Raw genomic sequence first — 20478 nt, 5'->3', positions numbered from 1 at the left:
GAGTTTATTTTTCTAAGTTTTGATTTGCACAAGTTTTATCATTCCTAAGTTTGGATAAATATATAATATTACTTTCCTAACAATTTGGTATGTCTGTTTACAATTACAATTTATAATTACAGGTTGGAAAAATAATAAAATTGACAAAATTATTAAAAAATATAACATATTATAGCGATTGTTACATTAACCCAAGTAAAATGACACATATTATATCGGTTCTAGTCACAATCGATGTAATATGTTCCCTTTACTAACACACAAAAGTAACATAAGAATGAGATATTACATTGGTTCTAGGGGAGATCTGATGTAATGTGTGCCCTTTACAAACACAAATAACACTAGAATGGACTATTACATCGGTTCTAGGGGAGAACTAATGTATAAGTCCCTTGCTTTTTCCTTTATTTGACTCTTGAAAACTCTCTTTTATATTAGTTAGGAGATGTAATTTTTGTATATTTTACATAATTTTTTCAACCAATGTAAAATATATACCATTTTCTACATCATTGGTATCTACATTGGTAATGAAATCGATGTAAAAAATCACCTATAACCGATGTAAAATATATTTTTATGTATTAATGAGTGATGTTATTAATGGCTCTTCAATCAGTTCACACTCTCCAAGACTCATCTTTCTCGAGCACCAACAACACATGAACAATACAAGGTCTAAAACTGATGTGAGTTGATTTTAGGATTGCACATTTTATTGGTTGCTCTTTGTTTATGATTTTTGATTTAGCAATTATGGTGAGAACCCTAAGAAGATTTCCACTGGATGCAAACTTAACCAAGTGGTTAAGTAAGTGTGAAGGTTCACTTTAGAAGGACAAAGAGAAAAACACAAATGAAGGTGCAGAAACTAACATGAACAAAGATGAAGATGACAATAGATGAACATAAAATAAAAAAAGATAAGAGAATGAAGATGAAAGGTAAGAGTGGTGCAAAAGACAAAATAAAATAGAAAAGATGAAGGAATAAGAAAGCTTAGGGAGAATGGAAGATGTCATGCCCCTTGGAGTAGATGAACTCCAAGATGAGTGGTACAAGAGCCGTCACTTGAGATATTACTTACCCAAGATAAGATCTAGAGCTGCCACTTGGGATATTACCCACCCAAGATAAGACCCGTATAAAAGGAGTACTCAGACTCACAAATTCACTCAAGTAGAGTTTCTTTACTTTAAATTTCAATGTGTCATTACATGAGACAAGGAACCCTATTTATAAGAATGGGTACCTTGATGGGCAAGTTGGGCAAGGGTAGGATGGTAATAAGGAGAGGAGCAATCCTAGGGGTTTGACTAAGTCAAAACCGCCCCTTTGGCTAGTTCTTCTAGAAGGTAGGGAAATCTTCTTAAATCTAGATGTCATGTCTTGAAAAAGTGGGTTTGGTACAAGCTCATTTTACTAAGTACATTCCTTTTTATGCTGTGTGAACCTACTCTAGCCTATTTTTCTATTTTGGACCTCCAAAGGGAGTCCAATTTATTTACATAACTTTTCTCTTATGGAAAGACCAGAAGGAAGAACTTATGGTATTCTGGTTTATAGCTTGTTCTTCTTCTGTTGATGTTTTCTCGAGGTTTGATGGGATCCGACTTTGTATACTGAGATAATTGACTTTTTGTAAAGTGCTTGATGTGTTCTTAATCATTTGCCGATTGTTGTGATTTGTATAAAAAACTCTTTTGAACCCAACCTTTTTTGCATCAAGTCAGTTACTTGATTTTCTATCACTACAAAACAAATTGAATTTATTTACAGAAAAAATTGTAAACAAATACAAAAATACGTAGACAATCAGAAATGACCTATAACCCAAAATCTTAACTCAATCACGGCATAAGTAATATAATTTCATGTTTCCGAGTGATACTCATCTGTAAGTGAACACTCATAGTATTAACATTATCATTATTATTATTATTATTATTATTTATTTTTTATTACCATTATTACACTCATGTTATTTACTCATATTAATATGTTATTTTTTATTACCATTATTTACTATTTGTTACTTTTTTATTGATATTATTAATGTTCACATTTATTATGGATTATTACTTTTATTAATGTCGTTAACAAACTTACATGAGAGATGATTGAAATCTAGGTTCCTTGCATGACTAAGAAACATCTAAACACTATACTACACAAACGTTATTATCGTATTAATTATGAATTAATATTATTTTTATTATGATTATACTTATAATTATTATTAATATTATTAATAATAATACTAATATAAAATAATAATAATAATAATAATATTAATAATAATAATAGTAATATCAACATAATAATAATATTGATATTATTAATATTAATGAAAAATATTAATATTTATTGATATTATTATTAATAAATAATATTTTTTAGTAAATTTATGTTAAACATTACTATAAAATTTGACATGTTGACCTTCTAAATTTCAATAATTATTTGTTATCACATAAAACAATTCATTAAAAAGAAAAAGTAAACAACAAAACATGACCCATGCCTAGAAATACAAAACAACTCTCTAAAACCTAAAATTAATAATATTAATAATAATATTAATAATTGTATTAGTATTAGTATTAAATATAATAATAATATTTATAATATTATTATTAAAAATAATAATAATAATGATAATATTAATATTATTAGTATTATTATTATTATTATAATTTTTTATTACAAGAAATCATTAAATAAAAAGTAATTTTAGAGACAAAAAATAATTAATCACTATATTGATTAAGTTAAATACTATTTTATAGACTAAAAAAATTATTGGTATCTAAAATAATTTTTATTATTAATAAAATATATAAATTAGTTTCATAATTGGTATCTAATTCACTATCAAGATTTTAACAACCAACTTTAGAATCTAAAATATATTTACCTACGGATTAGATGTATGGATAGCCATGGATAATTTTAATTTGTTTTAGTATATCTTTTTAATCTATTATAACTAAAATTAGTGAATATTCTGTATCTAATAATCAAATATAGAAGTTTTAATATTTAAAAATATATAACTGATAAACAAACCGTAATTAAATTAAATATATGTACTTTTAATATAAAAACAAAAGTGTCACATAAAACTTTCTTCACATAAAACTTTCTTCACTACAAGAAAATAAGAATTTAGTCACTGAATTTAGCGACCGAAAATTAGTGGTCACAATTTGCAACTGAAATAGCCACCAAATACCTGTAGTGTCAAATCTGCGACCGAAATAGCGACAGACTGAATTATTAATCATGTTAGTTAGTTTTGCGACCGAATCCGTGATCGAAAATGAGAGTGACAAAACCATTGGTCGCTAAAGTGGTGGCTGTTTCGAATAAATTGGAAAAAATATATCTGCAATCGAATTAGCGACCGAATATGTTTATTTTTTAGCCACCGATTTTATTTCGGTCGCTAAATTTTATTGTTTTTTTTCTGCCACCAAATTAGCCACTGAATATGTTTACTTTTTAGCCACCGATTTTCTTTTGGTCGTTAAATATAAATGTTTATTTTTGTCACCGAATCAGCCACCAAATTTATTTATGTTTTAACCACCGATTTTGTTTCGGCCACTAAATATAATTTTTTATTTTTACCACTGAATCAGCCACCAAATGCGTTTATTTTTTAGCCACCAAATTTTTTTTATCGCTAATTATAATTGTTTATTTTACTACTACTACTAATAATAATAATAATAATAATAATAATTCATTTTTATTTTAAAAAACTATACAAGGATCACACTTTGAATATTAATGAGTAGTCATCCATTTAAAAAATAATTAGTAGTATTATTGATTTCTTTTTCTATTTAAAAAATATGTGTCAGTTATATTTGTAATTTCTTAAATTTAAATAAAATTTATTAAATATTTTTTTTTAAATATTAGCTCAAATAAAAATTCTAAATAAAATTACATAACAAAATATTATTATTAATAAAATTAATCCTTTAAAAATAAGTAAATTACACTACATAATTAAATTTAAATAAAATCATCTCTTTAAAATAAATTTAATTTTATAAAAATAAATAAATTTTCAGAATTAAATTGTAAATATTTTTTAAATTATTAATTTTTTTAATTATTTTTTTTTATTAATAACAGTTTTATTAATTGTTTTTAATTTTTTTAATTAAAAATTATTAACAGAAGTAAGTATCTCCCAATTAGAAATCATCAAATGTATTAGTATGAAAAATAATTAATTGATTAAAATATTCACATTTACTATCATGGATATTTAAATACTTATTTAATATTTATTTTTTAATTTTACATAAATGCTAAATATTTTAATATTATTTATAAAGAGGTGGCTTTAGTAAAAAAGAACGTGACAATTTTAATACAACATGCATACTTATTTATTCTTTGGCAATAATAAATAATGTAATTAAATAAAACATTGAGATTTGTTTTTTTTAAGCTTCAGAGTTATTTGGAAGCTGCAGGTAGCTTTTAGGGCACCAAATACCCAAAACAGAATTATTGGTCATGGTGTGAATAAAGGTGCGGAGGAAGTTGCAGGCGGTGGTCGGAGGAGGAGGAAGTTGCGGGTGGTGGTCGTGGTGTGAACGAAGGTACGAACAGAGGCGAACGGAGGTGTGAGCGGAGGCGAACAAAGGTGCAAACGGAGGTGAATGGAGGTGCGAGAGGAGGTGTGAACGGAGGTATTTGATTGCTTGCATTAATTATAACCTCAATCCTTATGTCTAGGCTTGCGAAAGATGGTTTATTGCTAAACGATCAAACAAGTTATCGTTGTAGGCATTAGTTTTTCTTGTTTCTTTTGTAATGTTGTTTGAAGGTCTCTGAGCATTGCAATCACACAAGGGTTTATGTTTGATGGGGTTCCAATGTGAGTTGAACATAGTGTTTTGCACTAGTTCTACTAACGAAGTTATTATGTTAGTGTTTGCAACTGAATAATTTTTACGTTTGGAGGATAGGGGATTCTTTTTAGTGTTTTCAGACATGTGATTGATTTGGGTTTAACTGGTTAGTTTTGTAAATTTTTTGGTGTTTGAGCAGAGACCTTTTAAAAATAATTATTGCATTTTAATTCTTGGTGATAAATAAAATGCTGGTAAAATTATCTAAAAGACAAGTTTTGGAGCAACCTACTAAGAAAAAAAAGTCTGTGTTCAGGACATAGGCAATTATGTGTTTCAGAAAACTGTTTTTGATATTTGTCATCATTGATCCACCTTTCTGAAAGCACTCGTGTGATCTCTGTAGATATGGCATAGCAACATGCCATACTCAGATTGTGAGTTCCACTGTCTAGAGCTTCCACTTGATGGACCTAAATCTTCACCTTTAAGGCCAACTTGAATTTACAAAAATACAGATGGTGTATTATGTTTGTGCATGAGTTCAATAAAAAAAGGAAAACTGAAGTCCAATTTATTAGTTTAGTTGTATCTATCAGTTAATTGAGTAAACAATACTCAAAATGGGAAAGAAAATAACTGGCTTTAGTTAAGTTGAGACTAACCTGATACTCAAAGGCGCATTTATATTTTTGTGTTTTGAAGTTAGTAGCATTACTCTTGTGATTACTTATTTATATGGGGTGTAATGTTCCTACTCCAATGGTGGGATGATAGTTTACTTTAATATGGGGATTATTTTTTGTCAAAAGGATTTTCATATATCATTTTGACAATATGTTTTGAACACAGATTTTCACCAGCAAATGGACCTTCCAATGTAATCTCACGAATCATCAAGCAAAAATATGATGAACCCAGTCCCACTTGGAAGAAGGTTCGTCTTGAGCTCAGAGATAGATGGTTTGGAGAGTTTAAGGTAATTTGAGTTATGATTACATTTAAAATGTTATTATATTTTTCTACAATGTTTGTTTTCTAATTTATTTTTCATGCAGAAAGAGTATAGGTGGGATCTGGAACAAGACCAACTCATTAGATCCATTTTTGATACAAAAGCCTCCCGTATCTTTAAAAATGCTATGAGTAAAGTTAGGCATGGTCAAGATAAGGGGACCTGGATTCCACCACTTGTTCGAGCAACCTTGGACCAGCATTGGAGTTCTACAGAATTCCAAAACAAGAGTGTTATTGCCAAGGCGAATCGGGTTGTTGAGAAGGGAGCCTCAGCCTACTGTGGTGGTTCCATATCTACTGTGGCTCACTTTGAGAAAATGGTAATATTATTATATTTTTTTCTCTTTCTATATTTTATTTAAATACAATCTATTATATCTTTTTATTAAATTTATGTAGACTAAGGAGCTTGAACGACAACCAACTGCTTGGGAGGTTGTAGAGATAACGAAGAAATTGAAGACTGGACAATGGGTCAATGACAAGACTCGCGACCTTGCAGTATGTTTAATATTTAAGTTATAATTTAATTTTTACTATATATTTTCTTCGCAATAATCAATTTGATTTCATTTTCAGGAGAAATATAAGAAACGCCGAGAAGAAGCCCAACAATAACAAATGCTTGAAAGCGAATCTTCGCAAAACTCTGATGTTGCGTCTATTGATGACAATGAAATATACATTGATGTTGTTGGAGGTGGAAATAAGAAAGGGAATGTCTATGGTCTTAGTGTATTGAGCAAAAGGTTTAATAGTTCACACTACAAGAAAAACGCGAATTATATACGGATTATTACCTACGGATCAAAATTCGTATGTAAAATCAACATTACATACGGAATTTAATTCCCGCTTCATGGATTATATTCATATGTAACTTTTGGCACCATAAAATAAAATTTGCAGTGAATGAGATTCAAAACCAAGTCCTTTCAGTGACCAAAGAAAATTTAACACAACCCCAAACAAATTCTTTAGTATTATTATGATTTTTATTATACTTATTATTTAACCAGGTTCCTTGGTCACTGAAATGACTTGGGTTGGACATCATAAAGGAGACAACATTAGAGATGATAATTATATAATAGATTTGACTCTTTTAACTAGTTTTTAATACTTTTCGTTGTGTAATACGATTTACTTTTAATTTGAGTACAACTTTTTCTTAAACTACGTATTTGAAGTTCATTCGTATTTAGCTTGATTGAATTTTGAGTATCTATAAGCAAGTTTGAATTTTTTTTATAAAATGGTTAAAATACCATTTTAAATAGGTATAACAATACATATAAAAATAGCCACCGAAACCAATTTGGTGGCTATATTTACAAAAAAAAAAGCAACCGAAATAGAATCTGTCGTTGTAATTAAGAAAAATATTTAGCCACCGAAATCAAATCAGTCGCTAAAGGGGTCTCCATTTAGTCACCGAATTAGCCACCAAAAGTTTTTTTTAATTAATTATTTTGATTCATTAGCGATCGAAAATGGTGGTCGCTATCACTTCTATTTCAGCCACCGATTTAGCCGCCAATATTTTATAAAATTTTGGTCGCTAATTTGGTTTCTGAATTTTGGTAACCAAATTTTCTGCGACCGATTTAGCCACTGAAATTTCAGTTGCTAATTTGGTTTCTAATCTTTGGTAACCAAATATTCTGGGACCGATTTCGCCACCAAAATATCGGTTACAAATTAGCGACCACTTTATAATTCGGTCGCTAAAGACTTTGCGACTAGGATTTTCGCTTCCATATTTATTTTGTGACTGTTTCCGGTCACAAATCCGTTTAGCGACCAATTATAGTACTGTTAACGACCGGATTTGGTGGTGGTGATTTTTTTTTATTGAAAGATACTCATAAAGTGAATATTATACTCATAAAATGAATGAAAGAACACGTCCACTTAAATAACCAATATGAAATGGATTTAACCAATATGAAATGGATTTAGATCCTCCCTTATCAAAAGGAAATGCAGTAAAAAAAGGATAATTTTTTTAATAAACCTAACCATTCATTATTCTTATTATTAAATTTAGTGGTTAAATAAAGACTAATTAAGACAATAAAAAAATTAAAAAAAGTAATCCTTCTGGATATATAAATTAGTTTGATTTTATTTCAACTATGTATATTAAGTTAAACATATGATAAAAATGTTTATGGTCCTAACTTTATTATTTATTTGTTTTGCTTTGTTATGAACCTTTTCAATTTTGGGATTTACTTGATTGAGCTTACTTCAATCGTGGCCTATTCTTTATCTCTTTTAGGATGTTAAAAAAATTTGTTTTTTTTTTTGGAATTATCTCAACTCATTCTATTTTCTTAATAGGGAATTTTGTATTTACCGAGTATTTGTTTTAAATATTACTTAAACTTTTTTTTATTAGTCTTTGTTTTAAATTATTAAAACATTTATAGTTTATTAGGTAAATTAAAAAAAATTATATTCATTATTTTCTCTTGTCTTTAATATTATTTTATTTAAAAAATTTATATTCCTTTCTTTTACCACATATTTTTTTTTAATTTTCTCTCAATTGATTGTTTGACTTATTTAATATTCACAAAATTTATTAAGATTTCTAAATCAAACAGTTTTTAGGTCACACATTTAATTATATATGTCATTGATATTAAATACTTGATAATATCTTTTTATTTTTATTTTTTTTAATAAAAATATTATTAAATTAATATTTTGAAAAATGAATGAACGGATATTGACAAATATATGGATATACATGTTAGTTAATAAAAATAAAGACAAGAATATGACAAAAAATTCATATCTATTAAATTACGTAAGTATGAATGAACTTTTACATTAAAAAATAAATAAGGATGTGAATAGTAAAACCACCATTCATTGATATCTCTACTCGGTTTTCTGATGTTAGAGTGTACCATGAGGTTAATATATTGATATTTATTTTATCAAGAGTTAAAAAAAAAAAACTATTTATAGCTTACATTAATGTGCAAAACCGAATATGACAAGTTAAGAGAAAAAGATTAAGATTGAATCAGTATTGTTAGAGTGAAAGCACAGAAACATTGAACCTTAAAAAAAATGTAACAATATTAATTGAAACACTTTCATTTACTTAATAAACTAATATTTGGAAATCACTGTCTATTTAATATAAATTCCGATGTTTATCATCGACCATCCCTATCCATTAGAAATCCAACGTGGATTTCCAAAGTCAATGAAGATCTCTACATTACATTTTCTCCACCATTTACACCCAATAACAACAAAATAAAAGAATGAAACGTATGGGCATACGAATTTGTTTTCTGACACGTAAGTATGACCGTACAACTTTTGCGACTCATTGGAATTGTTTGTTTAATATAGTTATTTTAGACAAGGTGAACAGTTGTTATATTTTTAGTAATATTTTTTCGACATATGTTTGTTTACTTTAAAATTTGGGAATTGTGATTAGATGAAAAATTGAATAAGCAATCAACGACCAGACAGCTAGCGACAAAACGAATGTTCAATAGCAGTGTCAAAAGGCTGAATCTGTAACAACTACTTAACACCATTAACAGTAACATATACACACTCTACGTGCTAATAAATTAATATTTAATTTAATATTTAATTAAAATATTATTATATTATTATAAATGGTTGTCAAGATATATGTATTTTACTGTTTAGTGTCAGAAATTTTTCCCATTTTCTTCTCCAGTTTATTCAAAGTGCATACTTTCCTTGGTCAAAAGAAAAAAAAAGGAAATATTAATATAGTAGATTATATTTCCTTATTATACGAAAATTTCCAGCCTTCACAGAAGGAAGGAAAATGTCCCTGAACCTCGGGTGATATATATATATATATATATATATATATATATATATATATATATATATATATGTTTCCACTGAATTTAATATAATTGGAAAAATAAATCATATTTGGAAAAGACTGTTTACTGTTTTAAATTAAAAATAAGATAGTGTTCTGAAGAAGAAAAGAAAAGGAAAACCGGTTAAAAAATCTAGGCTTCCTTTTTGAAAAAAAGTGAAAAAGAGAAATTGAGCATTTTTATATACTTTTTATAAAATGCACATTCCAAAAATTTTGGAATTCACTTAAGTAAGTTTTAGAAAAAGAAAAATAGTATTAATTATTAAATAAAAACTAATTTTGAAAAAATAATAATTATATTAACTAAATTATATACTGATTTAGAAATTAAAAAATTATTAATATTTAAAGTAATTTTTAATAACTTATAAGCTACTAAAATTTTAACTAACAACTAATTTTTATTTAATAATTATTTTAATAATTATTAAGTGATTCTTCCACTCTTGACCCGTTTTTTATTAATAAGTATTCTTAAGAGACAGTACTATCTCTCATATATTATAAAATATTAACTCTCAATTTTGACTCTTAATTTCTCTCAGTTACAACTCTTAATTTAATGAATAGTGTTGATCTGGTTAAAATTATATGATATACAGATAAAGAAAAATGTGTATAATGATAAATGAGAAAATATCAAAATGAATAAAAAAAAATAAGAAATAAAATTGCATGGTCACGTCATGGAATCTGATCTCATTGGTATTACATGATCCTTAAAATGCTTTAGTGGTGATCTAAGAAGTTTTGGTTCGTCTTTAGGGGTTTTGTTTCATCAACAGTGATCTGGTTTGGGATAACAAATGTAGACTATGAGATGGTGGTTAAAGGTTGGAAGTTTTACCAAGTATTGATCATGTAGGGATATCGTGTGTGGAATCGTAATAATTTCAACCAAAGATTTTCTAGGGATATCGTGTGTGGAAATTAAAGTAACAAGTAAAGTAAAGTGAGAATGATACCAGAATTTTTAGGTGCAAAACCCCTTTAAATAGAGGTAAAAAATCACCGGCGAGAGAGTCAAAACTTCCACTATAATGGTATTGGGAGTACAATGAATTCCTCTCAGACTAATAGATAAATAGCCCTAAAACAAATTCTCTCTATATGGGTTAAACACTTACACCCAAGAGCGAGCAGAAAGAGAGAGTATAGGAAAAAGAGAGAGGAAGCAAGTGTGTGTTGTTGTTGTGTGTTACATTGCTTGAAGGAAGCCACTATATATAGTGGTTCTAGGAGACAACAATAATAAATACAATTAATGGTAATTAACCTCCCTTTGATTGCAATTGATTGTGGTAATTAACCTCCCATTGATTGCAATTGATTGAAAATTAACCTCCCAATTATGACAAGAAAACGGAAAGGTGAGTCATAACCCACAAATCTCCACCTTGACTTGCCTTTGACTGGAACACTCTCTCGCCATGAAGCCTTGATTAAGTATGGATAATACCAGCTAAGTTCAGGCAATGATCAAACTTAGCCGATGGAAGTGGCTTGGTAAACATGTAGGATTTTCGGCCGTATGAATTTTTTCAACAATTATATCTTCTGTATCAACAATGTCTCAGATAAAATGGTGTTTAATTTCAATATGCTTGGTCCTTGAGTGATACTTACTGTTCCTGGTTAAGTGGACAACACTCTGACTATCACAAAATATAACAAGAACATCTTGTTGAAGACCAAGTTCACTTACCAAGCCTCGAAGCCATATAGCCTCTTTCATACCTTCTGTAGCAACAATATATTTTGCTTCAGTGGTGGACAAAGCCGCAATGGCTTGAAGTGAAGAATACCAACTGATAGCAGACCCACATAGGGTAAAAGTGTAGGCTGAAAGTGACCTTCTTCGATCTAAATCACCACCATAGTCAGCATCAACATAGCCAACTACTCCTCCGGGATCGGCTCTATGTTGATCAAATACCAAACCAAGATCTGGAGACTCTTTCAAATAACGAAGTATCCATTTAACGACTTCCCAGTGTGCCTTGCCTGGATTATGCATGAACCTGCTAACAATGCTAACAACATAAGCTAAATCAGGTCTAGTACATACCATAGCATACATGAGACTTCCAATTGCATTTGAATACGGGACATGTGACATGCGCCTTTTGTCCTCGTCTGATTTTGGACACTGATCTGATGACAACTTGAAGTGGGCGGCAATTGGAGTATTAACAGCTTTGCAATCTCGCATTTCAAATTTGTCAAGCATCTTAAGAACATACTTCTTTTGTGATAGAAAAAGTTTTCCAGCTTGACGATCTCTGGTGATCTCCATTCCTAAAATTTTCTTGGTAGGACCTAAGTCCTTCATATCAAATTCACTACTAAGCTGAGCCTTTAACTTGTTAACTAAAAATTTATCTCTTGCAGCAATCAACATATAACAACAAGTATATAAATGACCCATCAGATGTCTTTTGAAAATAGACACAATTATCATAGCTACTTCTGGAGTAGCCATGTCCAACCATGAAAGAATCAAACCTCTTATACCATTGTCTTGGTGATTTCTTCAAGCCGTAGAGAGATTTCTTCAAACGACATACATGGTCCTCCTTTCCAGGAACAACGAACCCCTCAGGCTGCTGGATGTAAATCTCTTCCTCAAGATTACCATGAAGAAAAGCAGTTTTCACATCTAACTGTTCCAGCTCCAAATTATACAAGGCAACTAAAGCAAGTAATATACGTATTGAAGTATGACGAACAACAGGAGAAAATACTTCATTAAAGTCAATACCTTTCTCTTGATCAAAACCTCTTACAACAAATCTTGCTTTATTCCTTGTACTCTCAACACCAGGGATCCCTTCTTTTCTCTTAAAGATCCACTTGCAACTAATGACTCGTTTTCCTTCTGGTAACTTCACCAATTCCCATGTTTTTTTTTTAGAAGACTCTTAACTTCTTCTTACATAGCAGCAATCCACTTTGTTGAGTCATCACCAGAGATAGCTTCAGAGTAATTCTTGGGTTCACCTTCACCCATCTCTTGTGCAATAGTTAAAGCATAAGCAATGTTGGCAGATTCTGCAATTAATCTTTGAGTCGGTTTTCTTGGTCTCTGTTGTGGAAGTTCTTGAGCCATAGACCACGACTGTGGTAACCCTCGTCGTTTAGGTGGACATTGCTCATGTGGACTCAAATGTTCATTTGTACTATCAATAACAGTCACTTTATCACCTTGAGTACTGGAGGAATTGGGAACATCTTCCTCATGAGCGGGTGTTTTAATCTCAAACTCCACCTTCTCTCGAGCATCTTCCTGGTCACCTGACCAAACTTCTTCTGGAATGTTGCAATCAATTGATCTGTTAGGAGAGCGATTTATCAGATAACATGCCATTGAAGCCGCTTCAGCCCAAAAAGATTTGCTCAAACCAGAATGGGAGAGCATGCAACGAACTCTCTCCAGGATAGTTCTATTCATTCTTTCTGCAACCCCGTTCTGTTGTGGAGTCCTTGGGATGGTGAGGTGTCTGGAAATGCCTTCCTTCTTGTAGAAATCATTGAATTCATTCGAACAGAACTCAAGGCCATTGTCTGTCCTTAGCCTCTTTATCTTCTTGCCAGTCTGATTCTCAATCAATAATTTCCACTCTTTAAAAGTGGAAAATGCTTCATTCTTATGTTTGAGAAAATACACCCACAGTTTTCATGAGAAATCATCTATAATTGTCATCATATAACGACATTTACCTCTGGAGGGAACTTTTGACGGACCCCAAAGATCCGAATGAATATAATCAAAAGTACCTTTGGTTCTATGTATGGCTTTAGAAAAACTAACCTTTTTCTGCTTACCAAAAATGCAATGTTCACAGAAATCAACCTTTCCAGTACAGTGGTTACCAAGGTGACCCTTCTTCTTGAGGATTAGAATTCCCTTCTCACTCATGTGGTCTAATCTCATATGCCACAACTTGGTGTTATCTTTGTTGGGTGAGGCAATAGCTGCAGAACCCGTAACTTTGAACCCTGCAGCATATACAAACTATCACATTGAATTGCCTTTAGTAACACAAGAGCTCCTTTAGACACTTTTAAAACTCCACCTTCAGCTGAATATCTACACCCATGAGATTCAAGGGTGCCTAAGGAAATGAGATTTCGTTTCAACTCAGGGACATATCTGACACCTGTTAAAGTTCTAACAATTCCATCATGTGTCTTGATTTTGATTGTTCCTTCACCAACAACTTTGCATTGAGCATCGTTTCCCATCAAAACAAGACCATTATAAACTGGTTCATATGTGGTAAACCAATCTCTATTGTAAGACATGTGAAAAGTACAACCAGAATCAAGAATCCATTCATTTTTAGACCTTTGTTCAGTGTTGGAAGCTACAAAACAATCCCCATCAGATTCAGTTTCAACAATACTAGCTTCGGAAAATTTTTCTGGTTGTTTACCATTTCCCTTATCTTCTCTATCTTGCTTATTTTTCAATTTATAGCATTCAGAGATCTCGTGTCCCTTTTTCTTGCAATAACGACAATATTTGGAGTTCTTGCCTCTAGATTTTGACCTAGATTTATACTTATTGTTCCTACCTTTCTCTTGGTTTCTCCCTCTAACTACTAATCCTTCACTAGAACTTTCAGAATGAATTTGAGTATCAAATTTTTCTTTGACTAGTAAATTAGTCTTGACATCATCAAAGTTTAAGGTAAGATAATTACCGTATAACATAATTTCTTTGAATTGTTGATACGAGGGTGGTAGAGAAACAATAAGTAGAACGACTTTATCCTCATCATCAATTTTAACATCCAAATTTTCCAAATCAATTATGATGGAATTAAATTCATCAAGGTGAGATTGGATGGGAGTACCTTCGAACATTCGGAGTGTAAAGAGTCGCTCCTTTAACCGGAGTTTGTTTGCAAGACTTTTGGTCATGTATAGAGACTCCAATTTACTTCATATGCCTGTTGTACTTTTCTCATTGATGACCTCACGCAACACCTCACGGGACAAGCATAACTGAATTGCAGACAATGCCTTTTCATTCATCTCATCCCACTGCTCCTCCGTCATAGCGGTTGGTCTCATCATTTTACCTGTCAAAACTTTCTTTAAACCATTCTGGGTGAGAACAGCTAGCATCTGGACTCGCCAGATAGCAAAGCTGATTTTACCATCAAATTTCTCAATATCCAATTTCGACATTATTGAACAACAGATCCTGGTTGAATTATCGAAAAGCTCTGATACCAATTTGTAGGGATATCGTGTGCGGAAGCGTAATAATTTCAACCAAAGATTTTAAGAAATTAAAGTAACAAGTAAAGTGAGAATGATACCAGAATTTTTAGGTGGAAAATCCCTTTAAATAGAGGTAAAAAACCACCGGCGAGAGAGCCAAAACTTCCACTATAATGGTATTGGGAGTACAATGAATTCCTCTCAGACTAATAGATAAATAGCCCTAAAACAAATTCTCTCTATATGGGTTAAACACTTACACCCAAGAGCGAGCAGAAAGAGAGAGTATAGGAAAAAGAGAGAGGAAGCAAGTGTGTGTTGTTGTTGTGTGTTACATTGCTTGAAGGAAGCCACTATATATAGTGGTTCTAGGAGACAACAATAATAAATACAATTAATGGTAATTAACCTCCCTTTGATTGCAATTGATTGTGGCAATTAACCTCCCATTGATTGCAATTGATTGGCAATTAACCTCCCAATTATGACAAGAAAACGGAAAGGTGAGTCATAACCCACAGATCAAGTAGGGCTTGTTTGCTGTAGAGATTCTATGAGATGGCCTTTTGAGGGTCGTAAAGAATAAACTCACTAGAAACATTTCTTCCATTGTGTGTAGACAATATGACTTCAACTTCTTGAAAGCACTGAAGTGCTTAATAACTTTCTTTTTTGTCCTCTAAGGAGAACAATTATGAGTTTCTTTGGCGAGGATAAAAGGATGTGAATGATTAGGCTTATGTCATTTAGTCATTTTTCTTATAAAGCTCTCATATATGATGATGAAAAATTAGGGTCCTATGCAAAGAGAGGTTTCATTCCTTAAGTTGTTTATCCTTGTATTCTTTTTTAGCGTGATTGATATGAGTTGAGTTATGATTGACATGATCCATGTTTTAGAGTTTCACTTTATTAACTTTAGTTGATTTCAAGTATGGTGGAACTCAATGAAGATTGCCTTCTGAGAAGCACATGAAAGCAATTAATTGGCGGAAATAAATGAAAGGAACAAGAAGACAAAAATAAGAATTTGATGAATTGGAAGAAGATATACTAGAGTAGAAGAGATAGAAGACTCATGGAGAAAAAAGATTTGGTGAAGGTGAATGGAGATGGAGGAAAATGTCACTTGGAAGGAGAACCCAAGATAAGTGGTGAAAAGTCACCATTTAAAGCTCACACTCAAGATAAGACCCAGAGAAAACTAGAGAACTCAGTCTCACAGAAAATAACTAGAGTTTCTTTACTCAAAGCTCAATGTAACACTCTATTTATAACAATAATTGTCATGTGATTAAGGAAAGAGGGAAAAATTCAAATTCAAATTAAGTTTAGTTAAGTCCCTAATTAGGCGCCTATAATCATGGATCTAGGAAGTCACACTTTAAAAATTTAAGCATGTGCTTAATGTGAGAAGTGTGAGTGACTAAACACACTCCAACCTAAAAGGAGTGGAACACTACAACAATTGGGCAAGGGGGAAGCCCAAATTATTACAATTAATCCTACTCTATAGAAATATTGAAAAGAGAGAACAATTAATGTCTTGACCCTTGCTTCCGTGCTTTACCCCTAATGATCCTATGAGGAATGGTAGGACCGGAGTCACTGGCTACCAAAGATGTCTAACCTAACCCTGGATCCGGTGTCATGATCCTTGTCATCCTATTGAGATTTGATTTGGCTCAAATGGTGTTATGCTATTCATGGTTTCTTCAGTGATGGTTTCAGTCTTGTCTTCCTAGAGGAAAACTTTCAAAGGTTCCTAGGTGAGGAGTTTAAGATTCACCAAACAGTATAGAAGAAGCTCATCAAGATTGAGCATGGGAGTCACTACAAGAAATTTGCTCATTACACACTGATTATTACATATGAATTTAGATTCATATGTAATTATGGATTTACATACGGATATTACATATAGATAAAAATCAGTTTGTAAATTGCTTATATATACCGATTTTTCCGTATGTGAAGGTAAATAAATTTTGTAAAACCTATCCGTATGTAAAAAAGGACATCCGTTACATACGAATTTTTAAATATTAAAATTAAGTTTTAAACCTTTGACATTTTTTTCACTAAAACTCCAACGTTTTCCCCTAAAACATGTGTGCCCTAATTCTACCTTTAGAAGTGGAGTTTGTGAAGCTCAATCTTGAAGCAAAGACGAAGCTCTGTTCGACGACTTGAACAATACAAAGGTGAGTTTGCTCTTTATCCTAATTTTTATTTGCATTATGTATTATGTGCCAACGAATGGTATGAAAGAGGAAGGCAATGGTGGACGCATGAATGGAAATGTTTGGAACCTTACGCTCTCATCCCCTTTTCTATGTCACTACCTCTCCTTATATTGATGGAGAGTGGGAAGAAAAAAAGTAGGTGAAGGTAGGTGGTGAATGTTGGAAGTTGAGATGGAAATGAGGGAGTGGTGAAGATTCTGGGAAGAGTGTGAGTGGGTGTAAGAGAGGCAGAAGGTGCAGAGTGAGTGGCGTGGAGAGTGTGAGCCAAATGTTAGTAATATTTGATTGTCCCCAACAAACCCACATTATGGGAACTTCAAGTACCAAACCACCCCCACTTTGGAACTTTGACTCCGTAAGACCAGAAAGGACCATCTAAGTTGAGAAAAAAATGATCCCTTTTTGGTGGGATTCTTTACTTACAACTGATTATTTCTGCATTGAACTGATCATCAACACTTAGATTTTTACTTTTTCAATTAATTATTCCTATAATATGGTTTCCTATAATATGATTAATTCTCATCTATGACATTGCTTCACAGGAATAGAGTTTCATCTAATTTCCTTGAAGGTTGTGTTTGTCCTATCTTTATGCCTGTAATATTGCAGGTATTGTTACTTACTTTTTACACATATGGACTTTGGGGAACCATGTTAAATTTTCCATTATGTTAAATACCCATGTTTTTGGTTGTTCATTTGCTTTTATCAAACAATACCAATTCTAGTGATCGCCCTCTGATTCAGCCTATTGGGGGAGGGTAAAAATATAATAAAACTCAATTTATATAATGTACTATTATTGTCTTATAATTTTGACTAACTTTGTTTTGGTATTTAGGTTTTATCCATAAAAAATTGCATCAAAGGCCCTCACTGCCACCATTAAGCAACAATTTGGTGAGTCATGGCTAACATGGGCGGCAATCCCAAAGGCTGATCGAGATCTATTTTTTCAACGTCTTAAGGAATTTGTCTTTCTTTCCCTTTAAAAATGCTTATATTTTACAATTTCGATTGATGATTCCTATTATTTTGCAGAGGAAGGCCACATGGAGGGTTGAGGATGAGGAAAAAGTTAAGAAAAATTTCCATACGAAGGTTTCTCACACCCTTTCACAAATGTTTAAAGTGGTTCACCAAGAAGGTAAACAACAAGAATGGATTGACAATAGTTTATGTGAGTTGATTTTAGAATTGTTCATTTGTTTGGTGACACTTTACTTAGATTTAGATTTTAGGACAAATATAGGTGGGAAGCCTAAGGAAAATTCCCACTGGACATTAACTTAACAAATGTTAAGTAGATGTGAAGGTTCATTTCCATAAGGCCAAAGGAAAAACACAATTAATGGTGAGAATGAATGAAAAATATAGGTGCGGAATTTAAGCGAAGACAAGGTGAGCAATACATGAACCGAATTGAATTAAAGGAAGCAAAAACAAGAACAAGACATACTTTGGAATTGAAAATAGGAATGGAAATGGAATGGAAAAAGATGAGTGAAAGGAAACTTAGGAGATATGGAGTTGTGAAAGGAGCACACCACTTGGATGGTGAATTGAATCCAAGATAAGTGTAGATGCCATCACTTGAGAGCTCACAACACTTACAAGATAAGACCAATATAGGAGGAGATTCACTCACTCACAATTCTAACACAATTTGTGTATAGTAACTTTACTCTTCATTCAACATATGAATACATGAGGTAGGTCTTCCTATTTATAGATTTAGGAGCCTTGGAAAAGAAGAAAAGAGGGTAGAATGGGAAGACACCATATGGTGCGGCTTTAGGTGTTGACATTGGTCAATGTCGCACCATTCTATGTGTTTCTAGAAGGTAGGGTTCCTTTCTACCCTAATGGACTTCTTAATGCCCAATATTATGTCTTCACCTCCTAATTATGCTATTTAAACCTATTCTATGTCAATTGCAAATAGAGAGACCAATGGATGCTCAACTCCCAGAGTCTGTGCTTTGTTCCTTGTAACCCTTTCAGGTATGGATGTTGAGGTCATGGTGTGGTCTTCATCATTGGTAGGCGCACCCTCTCCTTGGGTCTCATCAATAGTGTTTGGAACAACCTCCTGGAAAAATGGAACATGTCTGTTTATCGATCCAAATGTGATACAGTTAAAAAGAATCGTTTGTCCGAAAAAGGTGGATGCCTGCACACCGGAGGATCCATTAGCGTGCATGGACACGATATTCGTTTGGTATGACTTCCTTATAAAATTTTGTATTAATCTATTATTAATTTTTTTATTCAAATTAATCTATGATTAATTATTACCTCCATAATTTATAAAATATTTTGTTTATAGATAGAGCTTGGCCGCTCGATCCATGTTGATGAAGTGTTTCAACAAACACATATATGGAAGAGCAGTGGGAATTTGTAGATGATAGATCAAGGTGGAAACATGTTAGTTTTTTCAACTTTTTTGTTCATGTACATTAATTACTATTATAACAAATATTTTTTATTTTAATAGGAAGATTTTCAAAGTAGATTCTCTTAAGCATTATCTGAGTCACAATTTGCGTCTACCTCGATATCTACTCCATTAGATCCAAGATTAAGAAACAATTGTTGGTTACAAACTTTAGGTGGAAGGTACAAGGGACGAGTGTATGGGGTTAGATGTGTCGATCGTCAGGATGACTGTCTTGATCGCTACCTACAAGAAACACAAACATCTTCAAGTAAGAAAGTTGATTCAGAAGAAATTGTTGAACTTAGACAACGACTATCAACAAGTGAGAAGCATATTCGACGCATGAATTCCCGGTTTCAATCATTTCAAGATCTTATGATTCAATATCTACCACTTGAAGCAGTAGCAACTGCACAACATACCTTACAGCAACCAAATACCCCGTAACCAAATACTCAACAGAATCAGATGCAAGATAATTATGATGAGCAATAAAATTCACCTGGTCAAGATTATAATAATTATTACTTCTTAAAAACTTTATAATGACTTGAATTTCCTTTTATTAGATATTTTTTATGGTTTAAATGAAATACATTTGGATATTTTGAATATTTGGAAATAATATTGTATTCTATCATGCTTTTCAATTAATGGGCAGGTTTAAATGTTGATGGATATTTGCTTTTGAATGAATTCTATTGAAAACTAGAATGACTTTTGGTATATGCAGGTGTGGAACTGATTTCCAGTGCT

General features: G+C 31.7%; 1 protein-coding gene across 1 annotated transcript; it reads left to right on the top strand.

Moving 5' to 3' along the window:
- The first annotated feature begins 5725 nt into the window (after positions 1-5725).
- Positions 5726-6623, top strand: LOC137815433 (uncharacterized). The gene is made up of 4 exons (XM_068618565.1): positions 5726-5859; positions 5939-6217; positions 6297-6398; positions 6477-6623. Exons 2-4 carry the CDS (start codon positions 6023-6025, stop codon positions 6513-6515), a joined length of 336 nt encoding a protein of 111 aa, XP_068474666.1. The 5' UTR covers positions 5726-5859; positions 5939-6022; the 3' UTR covers positions 6516-6623.
- The last annotated feature ends 13855 nt before the right edge of the window (positions 6624-20478 follow it).

Source organism: Phaseolus vulgaris, chromosome 1 (assembly GCF_000499845.2).
Source record: "Phaseolus vulgaris cultivar G19833 chromosome 1, P. vulgaris v2.0, whole genome shotgun sequence".
Lineage (NCBI taxonomy): Eukaryota > Viridiplantae > Streptophyta > Magnoliopsida > Fabales > Fabaceae > Phaseolus > Phaseolus vulgaris.
Note: the sequence above shows the minus strand (reverse complement) of the source record. Positions and strands in the feature narration are given on the sequence as shown.

Coding starts and splice junctions, on each gene's coding strand:
- LOC137815433 (XM_068618565.1), top strand. CDS start 6,023: ATGAGTAAAGTTAGGCATGGTCAAGATAAGGGGACCTGGATTCCACCA. Junction 6,218..6,296: donor TGGCTCACTTTGAGAAAATG/GTAATATTATTA, acceptor AAATTTATGTAG/ACTAAGGAGCTTGAACGACA. Junction 6,399..6,476: donor ACAAGACTCGCGACCTTGCA/GTATGTTTAATA, acceptor TTTCATTTTCAG/GAGAAATATAAGAAACGCCG.